General features: G+C 39.9%; 1 protein-coding gene and 1 non-coding gene across 5 annotated transcripts in view; one reads left to right on the top strand and one right to left on the bottom strand.

The window, feature by feature from the left end:
• The window catches only part of GIPC2 (GIPC PDZ domain containing family member 2), a 91,532-nt gene that overhangs the window by 32,679 nt on the left and 37,621 nt on the right, over positions 1-21,232 (top strand). For 3 of the 4 annotated variants that reach the window (XM_059075412.2, XM_067044033.1, XM_067044030.1), the window contains exon 3: positions 7,623-7,803. In XM_059075412.2, the coding sequence (XP_058931395.1) occupies positions 7,623-7,803 (181 nt within the window). Of the gene's footprint in view, positions 1-1,351; positions 2,380-7,622; positions 7,804-21,232 lie in introns of those variants that run through there. The other variant, XM_067044040.1, reaches the window with a different exon arrangement.
• On the bottom strand, positions 2,485-2,591 carry LOC131746782 (U6 spliceosomal RNA). The gene has a single exon (XR_009332653.1). It is a non-coding gene; the product is annotated as a U6 spliceosomal RNA (small nuclear RNA).

The following is a 21,232-nucleotide window of genomic DNA, read 5'->3' as shown; positions in this document are numbered from 1 at the left end:
TTTTAGATCTTAGCCTCTGATGTCCAGAGCTTGTGTTTCTATTTTTTTATGCCCCTTCAGACATGTGCCTGCCTCACAGTACTAGTCACTAGCCCTGTGGGGACAGAGAACATGGTGTCAAAGAGAAAGTGGAGACTAAGCCAAACCTCCAACTTACAGTTCAACTTAGAAGAGAAATGAATATCATACTGTGTACAAAATTGGTATGATTTTAAAAAAATTGTGGAGGGCATGATTTCAGACTTATTGAAAGAGTGTAATAACACAAAGATCTCACATGATACCCTTTGCTCAAAAAAGTTTTACCATTTGCCACATTTGCTTTATTCTCTTACACACACGTATGTATGTGTATATGTACACACACATATACATATATGTAATTTTTCCTGAGCCATTGGAAAAAGTGGAGTGCATATATTATGTCTCTTTATCCAGTAATACTTCAGAATGTAGTTTCTAAGAACAAAGATATTCTCTTTAATATACCTACAGTACAATTATGAAATTCAGAAAACCTAACAGCGATAAAATACTGTCAAACTAATCTAATGTCCATATTGCAATTTTATCAGTTGTCCTAGTAATGCATTTTTTTCTGGAATAAGTCCAATACAGGATCATGCATTTCATTTAGTTATCATGTGTTTTTAGTCATCTTTACTCTAGAATAGTTCCTCAGCCTTTTATAGAATATCCCTCAATTTGGACTTTTCTGATGTCTATGTTGTGAAACCAGTTATTATGCATTTTTGGCAGGAAAATTAGATAAGTGATGTTGTGTCCTTCTCAGTGTATTACCTCCGAAGGTGCATTTTATTGGTTTGTCTCACTATTCATGATGTTAATTTTTTCCCTTGTGTAAGGTAGTGGCTGCCAGTCTTATTCACTGAAAAGTTACATTTTCCTTTGTAATTAATAATTTGTGGGGGAGATACTTTGAGATTATGTATATATCTTGTTATCTTGCTTGCACCCCACAAATTTAGCATCTACTGATGAGTCTTGCCTGACTCGGTCTTTAATGGTTGCAAAATGGCGATCTTTCTAATTCCATCATTTCCTATATATTTTTAAAAAACATTCTATTATAATAAAGCACTCCACTTATTTATTATCTATTAGCAATGGACACATGATTTTTAAATTAATTTTTATTGGAGTATAGTTGATTATACAATGTTGTGTTAGTTTCTACTGTACAGCAAAGTGAATCAGTTATACATATACATAAATCCACTCTTTTTTAGATTCTTTTCCCATGTAGGTCATTACAGAGTATTGAGTAGAGTTCCCTGTGCTATACAGTAGGTCCTTATTAGTTGTCAATTTCTTTTTTTTTTTTTTGCAGTATGCGGGCCTCTCACTGTTGTGGCCTCTCCTGTTGCGGAGCACAGGCTCCGGACGCGCAGGCTCAGCGGCCATGGCTCACGGGCCCAGCCGCTCTGCGTCATGTGGGATCTTCCCGGACCGGGGCACGAACCCGTGTCCCCTGCATCGGCAGGCGGACTCTCAACCACTGCGCCACCAGGGAAGCCCGTAGTTGTCAATTTCTTATTCAGTGGGTCCATTACCATCATTTATTTTGATACTCCAGTTTCCTGAGATTTGTCCTGCAGGAGTCCTTTTCAGCTGGCTCCTGTAACCTTTTGACCTGCCTCTCATTATTTTATTGAGCAATTCCTTCCTTTCTGGTACAACAAGATGTTCTACGATCATCTTTTATCTTCTTTTCCCCAGGCTTGGAATCAACCATTCTTCAAGGAGCTCTCTATTTTAGTGAGGACAGGTATTTCAAAATCAAGATCTGAAGCTGGTTGCATGCATTCATTGCTACCTGAGTGTCAGTGTTTCTAGGTCCTTTCAGTTACCACAGAAAGGGTTAGAAAACCCTTTTTTATTTTAGGATATTATGATTTTAGGAATTTAGTATTTTAGGAATTATGATTTCATAATTATGCCTCCAATTCTAATCCTGCCCCACAAGGTTCTACCTTGGCTTCCCCACTAAAATATTTGCTCTCAAAATTATTAAAATATTTACTTATTTCCTTAGTTCTACAATATACATAAAATAGTTTCAGAATTGCTGTATTCATACTCTTAAAAATCTATTGAGAGTTCAAGATTTCTATGCATTTTTTTGTCTTTAAATGTATGTACACAAAGTATTTTCTTCAGGAGTTAACTTGGAATAGGTTCTCACTTGCCCCTCCTTCCCCCACCCCATGATTTTTATTCATTTGAAATACTGCTGAATCAATCCATTTGCTTCTCTTCAAATTGAGTTTGAGTTTTTCCTCTCATGTTGATTTAATTTTCTGAGTATGTAAAATGGTTTCAAAAGTTAAAACTATAATAAAAGATGTATTCAGAGATGTCGCTCCTTCTGTGATCCCCATTACTCATTTTCCCCACTCCTTAAAGTAATCAATTTTGTTAATTTCTGGCTCACCCTTCCTGTGTTTTTTGCCAAGATAAGCAGAAAAAGTGTAATGTTCCAAGAGTTCGCATGTCATCCTTGTTTGGGGACTATGCTAATCTTCTCTGTATGGTTCCAATTTTAGTGTATGTGCTGGTGAAATGAGTACTTGATATGCTTTTTTTTTTTTTTTTTTTTTTTGCGGTATGCGGGCCTCTCACTGTTGTGGCCTCTCCCGCTGCGGAGCACAGGCTCTGGACGCGCAGGCTCACGGGCCCAGCCGCTCCGCGGCATGTGAGATCTTCCCGGACCGGGGCATGAACCGGTGTCCCCTGAATCGGCAGGCGAACTCTCAACCACTGCGCCACCAGGGAAGCCCTTGATATGCTTTTAGCAGTGGCTGCAAGTCAGTGAAGGTTGATGTAAGAGGACAGTGTAGTGGGGATTCAGACAAGGGTGAGGAGGAAGGAGTCCATGATTAGGAAGGCAGTGCAGTGTGGTGTATAGCACCACGGGCTTTAGAATCAGGCCTGCTTTTGGTCTTGCTTCAACCATTTATTTACTTGCTGTGTGACCTTGGACAAGTCATTAAAGTCATTTCTGTGACTTCTCTCAAATGGAATATTAGCACCTACTTTATAGGATTATTTGGGTATAAACTGATGACACCTCTGAAATGTTTGATAGTACTTATAATTGATAGCTAATACCTTAATAATAGCAACAACAACAAATCATCACATAATTAGGAGATGAGATCGATGGTAGAGAAATGTATTTACTAGTACTGCATGGTTCTCACCGATAAGCCTCTTCAGGTGGAAAGACAGCACACTTAAACATTTATAACTTTTGTACCCAAGTCTTAACATTTCCCAGGAAAATGTATATAAATAACAGAGGATACTTATAACACACTCTACAAATTCCTAAAATAGTTCAAGACCAGAGTTGGCCTACATTTTCTATAAAGGGCCAGGTAGTGAATATTTTAGGCTTCATTAAATTTTAGGGTCATATAGTCTTTGTTGCAACTACTCAACTCAACGTTGTAGCACAGAAGTTATATACAATACTTAAACTATGAGCATAGATGTCTTTTAGTAAAATCTTATTTATGGACACTGTAATTTGAATTTTGTATAATTTTCACATGTCACAGATATTCTTTTATTTTTTTCCCAACCATTAAAAAAGGTAAAACCATTCATAACTCATGGGTCATATTAAAAACAAGTCGTAGGCCAGATTTGACCAAAGAACTGTTGTTTGCTGATCCCTAGTTTAACAGAAGAGAATGCTTTTAGATTCAAAATAAAAATAAGGGCTTATACTATGCAATTAAGAAATGAAAACCTAAGTTGATTTAGAATTGAAGTAACTTATAAATAACCACAGAACGGTCATTTTCAGAATATCTTCTTATAGAAATCTGTATGATTTGGGATACTTTTACTTTACTAGAACTAAATCACATTTTAGCATGATCCTTTGAGAAATACCGTACTCGTATATTTCTAATATTTTGATTATTTAATTATCCAGAACTAATAATTGTATAAGGTCAAGGGACTCGGGGGGTGGGTGCGGGGGCAGTTCTGGGACGGAAGCTAGGATCTCTGAAAAGAGGCATGTAAAGCAAGAACAGAAGTGGTGATCTGAGAAAAGAGGTAATATTTGAAATCTGGAGGCCTTGATATAGATGAAGAACAGCTTTAGTAGAGGTAAGAAAAAGTAAAGTAGGAGGGTGAGGTTTGTAAAAAAAAAAAAAAAAAATAGTTCAAAGGTGATAGGTCACCTTTTCCAGCTTTATTGAGGTATAATTGACATATAACATGGTGTAAATTTAAGGTGTACAATGTATTGATTTGATACACTTACGTATCGTAAAATGATTATCAAGGTGATAGATCATCTTGGATAACTACAACCCCAAACTCTGGTCTTGAGTCAGAAGAACTTCAGTTCTTCATGTGACTTTCTTTCTTTCTTAACCAGACTTTTCGGTTAGTTAGCTCTGTTTGATTGGGAGTGTTTTGAGGAAAGAACATGATGTCTCATAATTATACCACCTCTCTTTGAAAACCAGTTCTCTTATTTATTAGCTGTGTTATTTTGGTTAAGCCATATCATCACTGTGCTTTGATTTCCTCATTCACTAAAGGATTGTTAAATATTTCCCCTCCCAGGCTTGTTAGGACTAAATGAAATAGCTATTTACAATTGTTATCTGCACGTTTATTATTATGAACAAGGTTTGAGGACAGTGTTTGGAGGGTCAGCAGCAGAGACTCAGAGTTGCTGACCATGTGGGCAGGGTCGGCTTAAACAACCTTGAGTCAATGCTTAAGACTTTGAGGATGGTGGGATGCCACCCTGGAGTTCTGCTGATCTGTGATGAGAAGATAGAATTTTGTAACTATATGGGATGAATTAATAGAAGTTAATATAATAATGGTCTGAAATGTTTGGGAACTTCTAAGTTTAATATTGTAAATCCTACCTTCCAAAAAATATTTACTGTTGTCTTCACATTTTGCAGCATCAAGCTCCAAAGCCAGATGAGAGGAAGTTCTAAGTATTGAAGAGAATGATATTAAGTTACTCAGTAAATATAATTATAGAATTAATGCCTCTTTTTTCTTCCTGGTCCTTTGTGCCTGAGTAGCACTTTTAGCAATATTATTAATCTCTATCAAGTTATGGTATGATTATTAAAGTATATTAAATTGCAGAAACTTGTCTCAGTTGCTACCTCATTTTTTATTCTATCTATTTAGGAAGCTAAGGCTCAGGTCACCCACAAAATATATCATCAGTGTCTCCCACTTTGCTTCTATATCTGGTTCACCTTATGGTGCCCTTCTCCAAGTTTCTTACATTGATTTTCCTCTCTCTTCATCCCAGATTCTTATCCACTGGCCCTGATGATTACATATGCTTTGACTTTTCTCTTGCCCACGTGGATTCTCACCTTGCTACCTGCTGACTTCTGGTAACCGCCTTTCCTCCCTCTCTCTGGGCACCTTTCTTGTGACCTGTGGCTACTCACAGGCACTGGTGACCCTAGATTTCTGTTACTCTGCCCTTTAATTTACTGGTAAGATTCATACATGTCTTTAAAGTCTTTCATTTAGGTTTTTTTTTTTTTTTTTTTTTTTTTTGTGGTATGCGGGCCTCACTGTTGTGGCCTCTCCCGTTGTGGAGCACAGGCTCCGAACGCTCAGGCTCAGCGGCCATGGCTCACGGGCCCAGCCGCTCCGCGGCATGTGGGATCTTCCCGGACCAGGGCACGAACCCGTGTCCCCTGCATCAGCAGGCGGATTCTCAACCACTGCGCCACCAGGGAAGCCCCATTTAGTTTTATATAGTGCTTATTTTTAATAAAATTACAACAGTAAGTCTTAAACTAAAAATATGTGGAACTGAAATTTGTATGGTATAGTTGATCAAAGGAAAAATTGGTTCAGAATGTATCAAGAAACAAATTAGAATAAAAATTAAGAAAGTCATAGTTATAGATTTTCATATTCTCTAGTGACTTAAGAAAGGTTAGATGACAGAATATTAAATTTTTTTGCTTTGTTTCTTTAAACTCTAGTCTTTTGTTTAATCTCACCTATGTTTCTATGACAGTTTAGAAACTCCAGTTGTACTGACTGGTTTGTTGTGGTTACCCTTGTTTGTTTCTGTAGTTTATGTGTCAAATATGGACTTACTAAAAAAAACATTGTCACTTAGATTATGAAATTTCTGGGTTTTTTCCTTTAAAATTAACTACCTGTAAAGACAATAATCTCCATGTGAATAACTATTATTGTGTCATTTGCATAAAGCCTATTAACAGTTATTACAACGAACATAGCAGTGTTCTTAAAATTGGGGGGTAAAAAAGAAACCCACTGTAAGTTTTGGTATATTGTAATACAATTTAAAAATTAAAAATGCCCAACCTTTCTAGGTTAGTCTTCTACAACTTGCTTTTTCTTATGACAGTATTATGGAGATGTTGGGGTACTTGAGATTGGTTTATCTCTCAACTCAGGGACACAATAATCAATCCCCTGCTGACTCAGAAGATGTTGTTACTCCACCTGGCAAGAGTGGGGAATACACACACTTCAGTTACACAATAGCAGCAGCCCCTAATATTTCCAGCCTGTCATTCTCAGAAAGGATTTGTGATGCCCGAGGCAGACTGTGGCCTGCATTTTGCCGTGTTCCTCACCGCTGTTGAAGAATTTGTATGTCCTCTGTGGGGCTGTTACCTGTGCAGAGTTTTCTGGAGCTTCTGTCCCTAAAATCCTTTCAGAAATTCTTAGGATTATGTTAGGGAGTCTTACACCTCATCTTGAAACTCTGCACTACTGATGTATTGTACATACCTATGATAGAGTTAGGAAAGACCAATTTGATGTTTCTCCTTGGGTCCTAAGTTCTCCTCACCTAAAATACATGAATGAACAGTGATGGTATAACATCCTTCTCATTGGCTCCCCAACTGTTAACACACTTGTCTCTTAAGTATCAATATTCTTAACTAAGGTTGTACCAATTCTTGTCTTGCATTTGTGACTAAGGTTTAAAAAACTGTAGCTGGTAGAAAAAGCTCAAGCTTTATTCTGATGTAATGGGCCTCATGTTGAAATGATTCAACAATCATTTATGGAGGGACTTTTCTGTGCAGAGGTTGTGCTAGGCACAGGGCAGTGGTGAAGAAGACCATCTCTGTCCCCAAGGATATTACAGTTCAGTAGTGGAGACTGAGAGATAAATGAACAATTGCAGTATGGTTTGTTGAACTTGGCAAATTCCTTGATCTTCTGATCAAGACATGAGACTCTCATAAATGTTGTTAAAATTAATTGAGGTGGTGAATGTAAAAGTACCTAGCTTAGAGCTCAACTTATGTAGCAGAAAGTACTACAGAGACCTGAGAATGGCACCTTACCTAGTCTTGGAGTGGGCTGGGAGGTGTCAGGAAAAGCTGCTCAGAGGAGGTGGTGACTGTGATGGAAGCTGAATTCTGAATGATAAAGAAGAATGGCTGGGAGTAGGATGGTTGTCTTTGTTGTTTGGGCTTCTGTCTTTAACTGCCTTGTTGATATGTCAGTATATTGTATGTAATGTCTCAAGAACATGATAAGTAATGTTACACAGTGCTATTTTATATTAAGTATTACCCTTCATTTTCTTTCAGAGAATTAAAGATGGCAGCATAGTTGACTCAGTTAAAACAATCTGTGTGGGGGATCACATTGAAGCCATCAATGGAGAAACTATCCTTGGGTGGCGTCACTTTGAAGTTGCTAAGAAGTTAAAGGAATTAAAAAAAGAGGAATTCTTTACCTTGAAGTTAATAGAACCTAAGAAGGCCTTTGGTAAGTCGGTTTGGCTTCTCTTTCTCAGGGAAATGAGTACTGCGATATGGTGCCATGTGCTTTTGTATTTCAGTTAAGAACATAGGAAGTGATAGATAAGCTCTACTTATAAGGAAAACAACCATTGAAGGAGAAAAAAATTACTTAGAAGGCCATTTTCTTAAAAAGACATTTTGGAGTTATAAAGTGTCATGTATAGTGACTCAATTTGTTCCAAGCTCGAAGAACAGCAACTTGTATTGCGTTCATTTTGCCGAGCAGGGAGATTTTCGAGTGAGCTCTCTAAACAGTGGTATCTATCACTCATGGACTTCAACAGCAAAAATTTTAGTTACACACAGAATTGATATTTAAAGTAGTTATTTGGTCTATTTTATTTTATTTTTTTGTGGTATGCAGGCCTCTCACTGTTGTGGCTCTCCCGTTGCGGAGCACAGGCTCTGGACGCGCAGGCTCAGCGGCCATGGCTCACAGGCCTAGCCGCTCCGCGGCATGTGGGATCTTCCCGGCCCGGGGCACGAACCCGTGTCCCCTGCATCGGCAGGCAGACTCTCAACCACTGCGCCACCAGGGAAGCCCTATTTGGTCTATTTTAAAGACTTCCTTCAATACTTTTCCTCCATTGGCATTTTGAACTTGGCAGTGTGGAATGGTATGAAATTGCTTCTACTTTGGTGTGACATCTGTACTTGCTTGGTTTTAGCCATGGCAGCTGTGTTCCAACTACTGTTCAAACCCCCCAGGGCTATCTCATCTACAGGAAAATGTGCCAGCTTCTCTCTCACTACCCAGAACTATTTTAATGTGCCAAATGATGGCCTAGTGTTCATCAGTGTTAAAATAACTTCAGCAGAATCATTCAGCCTGCCCTTGCTCATCTGGGACTCCACCCACCTTATGTTCTTTCCTTTGCTCACAAAACATAAATATTCCTTATAGTTTGTCTCTAATGGCTTTTCTCGGGGCAGTTAATGATAATGATGGGTGAATGCAGTGGGTCTGGGCAATTACATTTCCCCACCCTAAGCAAGTAAGGGGCAGATCCTATCCATACGAAATGGAAACATTTTCTCTGCTTCCAAGCGATTCTGTGCCATTTAATAGAAATGCAGTGTAGGTGGTATTGCTTGTGGGTGACAGAGTTCCAAGATGTAAGAAAAGGATGCCTTATGCCAGTAGTGCTCCTGGAGGGACCATTCTAGGAACCACTGCTGCAGATACTGTGGTTCTGCATGGTACATTACAGCATCTGAGCTCACTTCCCACAGAGGAAGGTGGGCCAGCGCGCAGAGTTCTATCCAGCAGCCCCTTTTGAAATGGCTTTGTTTGGTAACCAACTTCCCAGGTATCACAGCATATAAACTGATAGGATGTACGCAGTTTGAGATAAACAGTATCTGATTTAGGCTCTTTGTAAATCAAAGTTATTCTCTTAGTACAGCTCAAGAAATATAATTTCTTTCTACATTTATTTCTACCATAGAATCTGTTTTCCAGAGTAGATCTCTTTCTGTTTTTCCTTGTCTGCATATAAATTGTGTGGTACCTGTGTTTTATGTAGAAAGTTGCTGGTACACCTTAACTTGGATGTTAGGTTGGTAATAGTCTTGGATGTTATAGAGGTCATTGTATTTAGCTATTATTGCTCCATGATTAGATTTTTTTCCTTCAATATTTGAGATACATGTATGGACGTTTGGTGTACTTCACTGCCTTATGTGTCTGCGATGGCTGAACTTGCCCTTTTGCTTCATGTGAATTCCATGGACAAATTTGAAAAGGATTTTCCTAATGGGGGTATATTATTTCAGGCAGCTCACATTCTGGTGGTATGGGTTAGGATACCTGGAGATTGATTTTGGGGCAGTGACAAGTTTTTATTTTCCATGGTTTCAATGGCAGCTTAACTCAATGTAACCCCTGCTGGTCTATATGCATTTTTCACTCTGTAGATCAATGTTTGCCTCTGGGCCCTAGCCCGGGGATTTCTCTTAGAAGTAGGCCTTGCTTCTCTGCCCACCCTTTAGCCCTTAATTTTGGTGCCTATCTTTTTGACTCTAGGATAAAGGCAATGCTAGCTTGTTCCTTACCCTGTGGCCTTATTCCAGTACTTAGCTCTTTGCCAGGGAGGGAATATATATCAGGAGATACTTGGGGGACCAGTCTTGGCCCCATTCTCTCCATCCCAATCTTATCCTTTGCTATGTTTCCTTCCTTCCTGTGTTTTTCTAGCATTTTCATTGAGTCATTGATTCAAATTTAAAGTCCTTCATGATCTGACTCTGTCATCATGGATTCCTACCAGGAGAAAGGGCCAGTCTACATGAGGCAGAATTCTCTTCTTTGCATTCAGATAGCTTCAGCCAAGATGGCCTAAGTCATTTCTTGGACTTTACCAAAAGCTGTCAGAGATAGCCACACACTCCAGTGTCTTGAGATTTTCCTATCAACTTCCCAAAGATTTAGCCTGGGGAGGCATGTGGACTGTGTCCCAAAATATAGGAGGGAATAATGTAGTTGGCTGCTTTGTGCTGCCATAGCAGGTATGATGAACACAACTTCTCAACCACTGATGAGGGAATCCTTACTGCCCGTTTTATTTCCATAGTTTACATCCACCACTACCCACACCCCACTTCTAGGGGCCACTATATGTGTCAAGGTTCTTTGAGAGCTACAGAATAAGCACTATCTAATTTAAGGAAAAGACATTTTTGGGAAAGACTATCAAGTAGGTCTCAGAAACAAAGACAGTTCAATCAAATCTTGGAAAGGTAGGAACTGAGGCTGTTTCAGGGATGTGTGAACCAGGAACCCTTCATGGTACTGGCTTAATTGACTCCCTCCAGTTATTTCCTGCCTTCATGTTTCCCCACTCAGGATTCAAATTCCTGGGAGGGGGGTACTTATTAGGTCGTGTGTCTGTCTTGATAGTGGGGCAGGCAGGCTACATAATTGACAGGCCCACCAAAATCACACAGAACAGTGAAGGAGAGGAAGTTTCCTTTTGGGTAGGAAAAGGCTGATGTCCATTTAACCATTTCTCTAAGCTTTTACATCTTGTTCTTTAGGTAGAGAAGTGTTTGTTTTCTCTTGACATTGAATCTGACTCTATGCATGCATGATGCTGTCAGTCTGGTGTATCAGAATGAGTCTGGAGGGAGGAGGGTATTGTCAACTGGCTTTGGGTGTCTAGTCTTAAGGATTTTATTATTCTACTAAGTTTTGGATGCTATATAGATGGCTGTTTGGCAGTGAGCTATCTGGAAACCATGACAGTATCTAACTTTCTTTCAGGGAAAGGCTAAAGCCATATTTTTCTTGGTGCTGGCCACCAAATTTGGGAGGGACCTCACTCCATAGATTTGGACTACACTCCTGGAAGGTCCTTCATTTATGTATCCCACAAATAATTTGAGAATCTGCTGCATTCCAGGTACTTTGCTATGCCTAGCAGATACTAAGAAAAAAAGACTAAGTTATAGCTCCTGCCTCTTGAGAAGCTCACAGTCTAATAGGAAGCTGTTATGGACTGAATTGTGTCCCCCTAAAATTTGTATGTTGAAGTCCTAATCTCCAGTACCTCAGAATGTGACAATATTTGGAGATAGGATCTTTAAAGAGGTAACTAAGTTAAAATGAGGTCATTAGGATGGCCCCCTGGTCCAATATGACTGGTGTATTTACAAGAAGAGAAAAATTGTACATGGAGACATGTAGGGGGCGAATGCCTTGTGAACATGAAGACAGCCAACTGCAAGCCAAGGAGAGAGGCCTAGAAGAAAGTAACCCTGGTAACAGACTTCTAGGCCCCATAACTGTAGGAAAATAAGTTTTTGTTGTTTAACCCATGTGGTCCTTTGTTATGGCAGCCCCAGGAAACTAATACAGAGGCCAATAAACAAAACAAGAAAATATAGTGCAAGTTCTTTGACTATGGCCATAGATCTCGGACTTCCTGACAATATAGAAGGTATAGGTTGGGTGTCTTAGCAGTCCTTTGGCCTTGGGCAGATGGCAATAACATACCAATATGTTTTCATTCAATGAATATTTGAGTAATTAGTGTATACTGGTCTTAGGATGCTAGTTGCTGGGATAATAGTCAGTTTATCGAGAAACTACTGTGTTCCATCACCATACTACATACTTGGTATTCCATAAATAAGATCCAGTTCGTGCCTTCAAGAAATGCATGTCTAGGGACTTCCCTGGTGGTGTAGTGGTTAAGAGTCCGCCTGACAGTGCAGGGGACATGGGTTCAATCCCCGGTCTGGGAAGATTCCACATGCCGCGGAGCAACTAAGCCCATGCGCCACAACTACTGAGCTTGCCCTCTAGAGCCTGCAAGCCATAACTACTGAAGCCCGTGTGCCACAACTACTGAGGCCTGTGCTCTGCAACAAGAGAAGCCACCACAATGAGAAGCCCGTGCACCGCAACAAAGAGTAGCCCCCGCTCGCTGCAACTAGAGAAAGCCCGCGCAGCAGCAAAGACCCAACACAGCCAAAAAAAAAAAAAAAAAAAAAAAGAAGAAAAGAAAAAAACCCCAAAAACTCACGTCTAGTGAGAAGAGATGGATATGAAAAAAATTCAATAAAGGGTGTTAGAGGTGATAGAATGTACTGGAGGTCTAAAAGTGGGATACATCAAACCAACCAAGGAGTTTAGGAAAAGCTTCCTGGAGAAGGAATTTGAGCTGAATCTTAAGAGACTTACTCAATGAACAAATCAGGGAAGGTTGTCCTAGGGAGTAGGAATAGAATAAACAAAGGTGCAGAAGCATGAAGCAGTATCATATATCTTAGAATATGATGTATGTGGGTGTGACTGGAATAGAGCTTATAGGTGGTGGTGTGGCAAGAGACAAAGCCCAAGAGTCAGTGGGTGCCAAATTATCAGGGACCTTATGTATATAGATAAAGAGTGAACAGTGGAGAACCACTGAAGGGGTTTAGGCAGGGGAGAAGCATAATGAGACCTGGATTTTAGAGAGGTATTTTGGAGACTATGTCAGTGAGGTAGGGTATGAGTGAAAAGGTCAGGAAGTCAATAAAGACTCTATTGTGTTGAGGAGAAGCAAGATGAAATCTGGAGACAGTGCCAGTAGGCATGGAGATAAGAAATGGTTCTGAGGATTAGATGGTGGTGTGCTGGAGCCATTAGTGCCCATCTCTTTTCAATTCCATGTTCAGTGGCATCAAGTTGGTTGCTTGACATTGGCTCGGGTGCGGTATTTGCGTCACAGAAATAGAGAAGTGCTGCAAGTCAGGGCTTTTTTTTTTTTTTTTTTTTTTTTTTTTAACCTGGTAAGGTGACTGTTAAACATTTACCTGCATACCACTGAACATTAAGAAGGTAAAATTGGTAACGCATTGGATGTTGAGGTATAGGAAAAGAAGTTGCAAATGATGACCCACAGATTTGTGGATTGTGTGTAGTGCTATTCCTTGAGAGGAGGAAAACTGGAAAAGAAAGATTTGGGTGAGGAGACAGGGAAGAGAGATTGTACTTACAGTACAATTTTGGGCCTTAAGAGTTTGAAATCTGTGGGACGGTTCAGTTGGAAATGCGTTAGATGTAGATGGGCATTTAGAATTGTGGCCTAAGGAATGGGATTTCTGAGTAACTTGAAGCCATGGAAGTAGATCCAGTTACTCAGAGTAATAAGAGAAAAAGGCCAAAAACAGCACTGGGGGAACCCTAGCATTCAAGGGATAGAAAGAGAAGGAGTCAGCACAGTGAGGAATGGCTGGACTTGGAAGAGCCAGCTTCTGGGTGGCCTTTACCCAAGCACTCAAGGAACAAGTCACTTGTCCCAAGAGCAGATACGCCATTGCAGCTTTCCTAAGTTGGCTATGGGACTCTGAGGGAGGAATAAAGGCTATTATAAAACGTACCCTCAGAATCTCCTCTGCTGGTTTAAATAGCTGTTTTTCAGCCAGTAGGTCTCAACTAGTGTGTTTGGAACACAAAGTAGCATAGAACTGAAAATTTCATAGTGCTTTGTGCCTAGTAAAAGTAAGCATTGGTTCAGTTTCACTGTTTCCATGTATGCATATGGGTGTTTCAGATATATAATATATGTCATGATATAATGTATTATATATATTTCTCACTGTGTGTCACAGCAGAAAAACCACAGAAAACAAAAACCAAAAACATTTGAAAGCAACTGGTTTAAATGACCCCCTTGTTGAAAACTTGTAATTTAATGGGAAATCTTATTCATACCTAACATGGTTTCTCCTGGTCAGCTGCATTCTGATCCAAATTTTCCATCTTCTAGCCATGAGTTGATGGCAGCCTTCCCAGTCCTTATCAAGTATCGGCTGGAATGTCTCTAGTGGTAATTTTTTTTAGGGCATGGCTCACTTCCTTTTCTCTTTTGCCAGTGAAAAGGGACATGTCTCCACAATGAGCTCAACCCTTCAGAGTTTGCCCTGTAAACCTAGATTTTCCCAAGGCTGTGAAAATTCATTCTTCCATTTAACTGGCTGAAGGATCAGACTAGTTCAACTGGTTTGTTTTCTTATGAGGCCTTTTATTATAATAATTATTACAATAAATTATATTAATTTATTATAATAAATTATATTTATTATAATTATTAAATGTTATGAGGCCTTGATTCAGTTTTATTTAGATGAGTCTCCACTTAACTTATCCTGGAGAATTTCTTTAATTTGTAATTGTTCCACTTTATGGAAAGAGGTTTGTGGAAGGAGGTATGAAATGTATCTGTAAAGTGTTTTGAAAACAGGAAGGGAATTGAAAGAATGTTGGCCTCCTAAAGCATTGATTGTCTTTGTTTTGGGGTTAGATTTTGTTACAGATCTCTGGGCTATGTCTTCTTTTAGAGACCTCATTTATGTGCTATGTGCCCATCAGAATAGGATGTTCAGTATGTAAAGTACGTCCGATTCCCTTGAGTCATTCACAGCTGGAAAACTTGTACCTCATCTTCGTGATTCAGCTTAACTGATGTGCTCATTTTCAAAGACTAAGTCTATTTGCTATTAAGAGAAACTTTGGCTTTTAAGTTTTATGACTTTTTAGATAGACACTTCAAACATTTAAAAAATACTCTCTACTATTCATGCTATTTCGAGTGAACATTTTTCAAGCAACAGTGCTTTTGGTACTTTATTTTTTCTTTTATAATTAATTAATTTATTATTTTTGGCTGCGTTGGGTCTTCGTTGCTACGCGCGGGCTTTCTCTAGTTGCGGTGAGCGGGGGCTACTCTTCGTTGCGGTGTGCGGGCTTCTCATTGTGGCTTCTCTTGTTGCGGAGCATAGGCTCTAGGTGCTCGGGCTTCAGTAGTTGTGGCGCACGGGCTCTAGAGCACAGGCTCAGTAGCTGTGGCACACGGGCTTAGTTGCTCAGCGGCATGTGGGATCTTCGCGAACCAGGGTTCGAACCCGTGTCCCCTGCATTGGCAGGCAGATTCTTAACCACTGCGCCACCAGGGAAGTCCGGTACTTTTATATATACTGAATTCTACTAAATATCCTGTGGAATACGAAAAACGTTACAAAAGGGACAACAAAGTGTAAGTAGTTAAGTACGTAGACTCTGCCACATATGGGCTGTGTGTTAATGTGACGTTGGGTGAATTAACCTTTCTGTGCTTTGGTTTCCTTACACAAAAAGTAAAGATAATAGTATTGACCACATTGGGCCATTGTGAGGATTAAATGATTAAACACACAAAAACAATCATAGAACAGTCCCTGGTGCATATAAGTCTTTGGTGGAAGTTAGCTGCTATTATTGCTATTGATACTATCTTGAAGGTGTAGCCCTTTCTTTAAGGAGTAATTTTAGAAACAAGATGAACCCCACATGAAGCTAGACAAACAATGTGGGTGAGTTGGTGATTAGCAAGTATTTGTTGAGAACTCTGGCACTCTTCCAGATCCTGGAAAGACAGATGGTAAATCACATCTCATATCAAATAATGAACTATATCAGTGTGTCATTGTCATAGCTGCCATTCACTTTTCTAAGTACTTTCTAAGTCAGAAAAAATTTAATCCTTACAGCCATTCTAAAAAGTTAAGCAATCTGTCCAAGATTTTAGAGTTAGCTAGTGAACGCGGGAGGTAGGCTTCTAACCCCTGCAGTGAGCCTCCACAGCCAGCCCTAACAGCTGTTATGGATGACTCAGCATGTTTACTGTCCTCAAGGAGCTTGCAATTTACATAAGGAGGCAGATACATTAAGAATCAGGTAGTTTATCAATAACCTTAATAGCTACCATTTGAAACAATTGCTTATTAGAAGCAGTATGGTATAATGGTTAAAAGTATAGATTCTGAGCCACACTGCTTGGGTTGAATTCATACCTCTGCTGCTTACTTCCTATGTGATCTTGGACTACTTACTTACTCCCTTCTATACCTGTTTACTTATCCATAAAGTGTTGTGGGGATTGAATGTATTAATATGCGTAAAGCACTTAGAATAGTGCTTGGCACACAGTGCTACATAAATGTAAGTCATTGCTACTAGGACTTCTATTCTGGCCTGATTCAATCCTTGTGTCATTCCTATGAAGGTTTTCTAGATAAGTAAACTGAGGCTTTGGGCAGTTCAATACCTCCCTGAGGTCATTCAGTGCAAGTATAGTACTCCATTTCTGTTTGCTCTTGAGGCTTCTGCGCTTAACAGTATGTGTTACTGCCTCTTAGACTATAATGCACACCATGTGATATGTGCTGTAATGCAGATTTAAACGAAGGGCAGTTCAGCTGAGAGCTAATTTGTCCATGATGGGGAAGGGTCCTGAAGCTGAGAGGGAGGGAAGCTGGGAGCATTGGTAAGATTGCGAAGGAATTTTCCCAAAGCGATAAGCCATGGGACAGATGGCTTATATAGCATGTCCCACCAGTATCAAGGACCAGTGTCCCATTCCCATGCAACTCCCCATGAGAAGTGATAGGACTCCTGATGGAGTTGCAAAGGGGTATCAGGGCTGTGAGAGCTGTGACCTTGCCACCTGAGGTGAAAGAGCCCCTGTGCCCTGGGCTTGGACACACTGACTTGGAGTCGAACTTCAGGGTAGGACCTGTGTTGGACTGAGCACCACATCAGCCCTCTGGATCCCGAGAAGGGGAGATTCCCAAAGCAAAAGCCAAGACTCAGTTTCTCACCAAACCTGTGGAGTGAGGGGCTCCCAGTCAGATTCAACCTGACATTTCTTTTCTCCAGAACTGTGGAGCAAAAATTTAAATCCACTACAGACACTTAAGTGGGTGTTTAAAGAGGGGAAAGATATGAGTAGGTGAGAAAGATTCCTGAAGAAGACTGCACTTGAACTTGGCCTTGTAGGATGGCGGGGGAAGTACAGACAAGGAAGGAAGGTTTCCTGTGGAAAAGAGTCTTGGAGGGACTGCAGCAAATCAGGCTGCAAAAACAGCTCCAGGCCATGTTAAGAAGATCTCTGAAAACTAGGTGGGGGAACCTGAGCTTGTCGGAGAGGATAATAGGGAATCATGGAGATATTAGAACTGAAAAATGAAATGATGGTATAGACTTTGGGGAGTTAAGCTGGGAGGAGCAATGTTGGCTGTATTTGATTAGAGGAGAAGCCACGTCAGAAGCTGCTGCAGTAGTCCAGGAGGAAATAATAAGGGCTGGAATTGGAGGCAGCAGCGGGAATTTGCAAGAAAGAAGAAAGCCTGAGTAATACTGCAGAGGCACAGATAGAGGTTAGAGATGGGTTGATGCACTTTAGCTAAAAGTGGGAGAGAGAAGGTTTGGAAGAAGCAAATGTAACCCCAGGTTTCTATCGTTGGAGCCTGTGATAAAAGTGATCATTGGAAATGGGGCCATTGGATGTAGTAATGGTTTGGGAGAAAGTCAGGGAGAGAAGTTTAATTTTAGATGTATTGCATTTTATGTGACAGTGGCACTCTCTTTCATGTATTTTTTGCCAAAGGTTTAAAGCACTCACAGTGACAAATTTGGGGGCTAGAACATGCCACTTAATCATCTTTTCATGTCATAGAGTTTGTTCTGCCTTTCTTATATCTAGCTAGACATTGGTTTGGCATTTACCACAAAAATACTATGGAAGAAGATAAATGAAGAGCCAAGTTCTCTTTTGTGGGGTGTGGCAGATGTGTTAGATGAATGCTGGGTGTAACCGATAAATGTGTTTTCAGTGTAAAGACTCAGCTGGATAAAGACCCAGGCTAAATATTCACTCTTTTCTACTTTAGCTATAAACTCTCACTGAGGGAAAACTTATTAAATGCTCATGTTTTTAATCTAAGAAAGGTGAAATTATTATAATCTATAATACTGAAAGCTCTGTAATCTGTATTTCCCATGTCACTTACCCTAAACAGTGATTGATTTCTTAGAACTACAATGTTTAAGGAGCCTTTGGAATTAATAACAACCATGAGTGGAAGGTAGATAATACTTCTTAGCTGTTTGTAAGCTTAGTAATTAAAATAGCCATGTAGGATGAAGGGGTCAAAACTGATGCTAACATGGAAGTGGCTTGCTTAATATGGTAGAACAGTGTGAAGATAATATAACTTATTGGTATAATTGCTCTTTTTCTATATTGGTATAATTGCACATTCCTAATAATACACATTCTTCCCATTGTATAATGGGAAGTGTCATGTAATTGTAAGAAAATGGATCTGACAAATTATACTCAAAATTGTCAGAGTATGTCTTCAGAAAAAGTTAAGCAGATAAACAGTTCCCTTTGTGTATGGGAAAATGTTTGATATATTAAGTGAAAAGGCAGATTACAAAACAATGTACAGTAATATCCTGTTTTTTGTAAAAAAAAAAAAACCAAACAACTATCTTTACAAGTAGAAGAAGTGACTTGCAGTATATGTATATTGAAATATTAACAGTTATCTCTGGTGGTGTGTTTATGAACGGCCTGTTTCTTTAGGTTTCTTGTGTTTCTCACGTTTTAAATACAAAATATTAACTTTTATAACCAGAAAACAATTATTTAAAAAAAATGTCTAGCGTTCCTAGTCTAGAAACAGAATCATTTCACTTTTAGTAGCTTTATAATTTTTAACTGTATGATCATACTCATTTTAAATAGCTTTCTTTAACATTATCTTAAATGGTTCCATGTTAGAAATGTGGTAGATTACATTGTATCAACTTTTTAAATTGACAGGATTGTGGGGTTTTTTTTTTTTTATATGAACCGGACATTTATTTATGTTTATTTTTGGCTGCCTTGGGTCTTTGTTGCTGCGGCGCGGACTTTCCCTAGTTGCGGAGAGCGGGGGCTACTCTTTGTTGCGGTGCTCGGGCTTCTCATTGTGGCAGCTTCTCTTGCTGTGGAGCACGGGCTCTAGGCGCGTGGGCTTCAGTAGTTGTGGCACTCGGGCTCAGTAGTTGTGGCTCGCGGGCTCTAGAGCGCAGGCTGAGTAGTTGTGGCGCACGGGCTTAGTTGCTCCGCGGCACGTGAGATCTTCCCTGAGCAGGGCTCGAACCCTTGTCTTCTGCATTGGCAGGCGGATTCTTAACCACTGTGACACCAGGGAAGCCCGGCAGGATTGTTTTTGTAATTACTAAACTTTTTAAAAGGTGGAGGAAAAAAATGTATACTAGACCATGAATAAAAGTGAACAATTTTTTATTTTTGAATTCCCATAAAATCATACTATGGAATAAAATAAGTATAAAAGGATAAAAATACTTTAGCCATCCTTTTAACTTCCTCGTGTTAGAGTCCCGAGGTTTGTAATATTTTTGGTGACACAATCCCCTCTGGATTAAAACTATCCCAGAGATGCACATTAACTTTTGTCTGTAATTTCAGGGAGTTATGAAAATAGGGTTGAGTTTTTCTCAAATGACACCTTACCTAAAGAACAAGATGATTTTGGGCATAGTTATTTCCCTTCTGACACTTGTCTTGCACTGTTCAGTCTCATCAAAGTCTACACAAACAACTTTGTGTAGCCTTTTTTTTTTGGGGTGTATTGGGCCATATGTTGCCAGCCCTTTTGATCCGATAGCCACCTTGTGTATATGGCATCCACTTATCTCCTTTTCCTTCTTATCCGCCCCAGCACCCTACCAGCTCGATCAAAACAAAAACAACACCATAGCTATTCTAAAGAAGTCTGAAGAATGTTGGAGAGAGGAAGGAGACATAGAAAAAGGGAATGAATAGTTAAAGTTTTAGATTCTGGGGCAAAGCTAGATTTTATGTCAGCTACTCTGAGGGGGGGTGGGTGGGGAGAGAGAGAGAGAGGGAGAGAGGGAGGGGGAGGGAGTGTCGGGGGTGGAGGTAGGGAAGTGAGCACACCAGCTGTTTATGGACAGTGCCATTCATGTATGTCCAAGCATTGGAAGGTCTCTTTAGAAGGGTTACTTCATTGCTCAGACACAATTCTGTATCTGTGAGGTATCTTTCACTTGGAAACCGTGGAAAACCTTACGACTCTGGCTAATGCAGAAAAGGGAAGCTTATAAATCAACCGTCCATGAGTGATGCCGGCACTAGCAAAGCTCTATGTAGGGCCCGTACAATGTGATCAGGACCCCATTTCTTGCCCTTCCTTTCTGCTCTGCTGCCTGAGGCATCAGCTTCATCATCCATATATCCTTAACGTATCCCAAGATGGTGATCAGCAATGGCTGGGGCCATGTGCTTCCTGATTTACATAGAACAGAAGAAGAGAGTGTCCTTGCCTCAGAATTTCCAGAGAAAGTCTTTAGATTTTTTTCTGACTTACCTTTGTTCACATGTCCACCTCTGAAACAATCACTGTGGTGAAGCGGATCAGTTAGCTTGGCCCATTCGTGTGTCCCATCCCTGAAGCTGGGAGCAATCAGCTTCCCCTGAACCACAGTGATCCTCATGACCACTGGGTACTGAGAAGACAGCCAACTAATGTGTGTTACCAATGGCCACTCATAATCTTTATAGAATATAAAATCAGGCATTGGCTCTGGGGCAGCCCAGCTCTACCACTTACCAGTTGTCTATGACCTTGGTGAAATCATCTTACTTCTCCAAGCCTCAACTGTAAATTTAGTTGTAAAATTAGAGTAATACCTACCTTGTAATAGTGTTGTGAAGATTAAATAAAAGAACTTATCTAGAATTTCTAGTACTTGGGACATATTAAATGATCAGTTAAAAAAGTTACCTTTAATTTTCCCAGATGTTCTACGTTTTTGCCCCTAGATGAATTATAGTGTAGATGTATGTGTGTATATTTATTCCTTTGAAATAAGACTGCAGTGGAAGAATAACACTAGTATATGAAACAGCATATAACGCTTTATAGCCATATGTAGTGAGAAATTCTATACCTTGAGAGATTGTCTGAAAATGAGGGCAGAGAGCTGCAAACCCCAAAGTAAAGTTGTTGACCCTAATTATTATTGTTTTGTAGGCATGCGTCAGTCTCCAAGA

The sequence above is a fragment of the Kogia breviceps genome, chromosome 1, assembly GCF_026419965.1.
Source record: "Kogia breviceps isolate mKogBre1 chromosome 1, mKogBre1 haplotype 1, whole genome shotgun sequence".
Lineage (NCBI taxonomy): Eukaryota > Metazoa > Chordata > Mammalia > Artiodactyla > Physeteridae > Kogia > Kogia breviceps.
The sequence above is the reverse complement of the archived record's forward strand: the minus strand, read 5'-3'. Positions and strand labels throughout refer to the sequence as shown.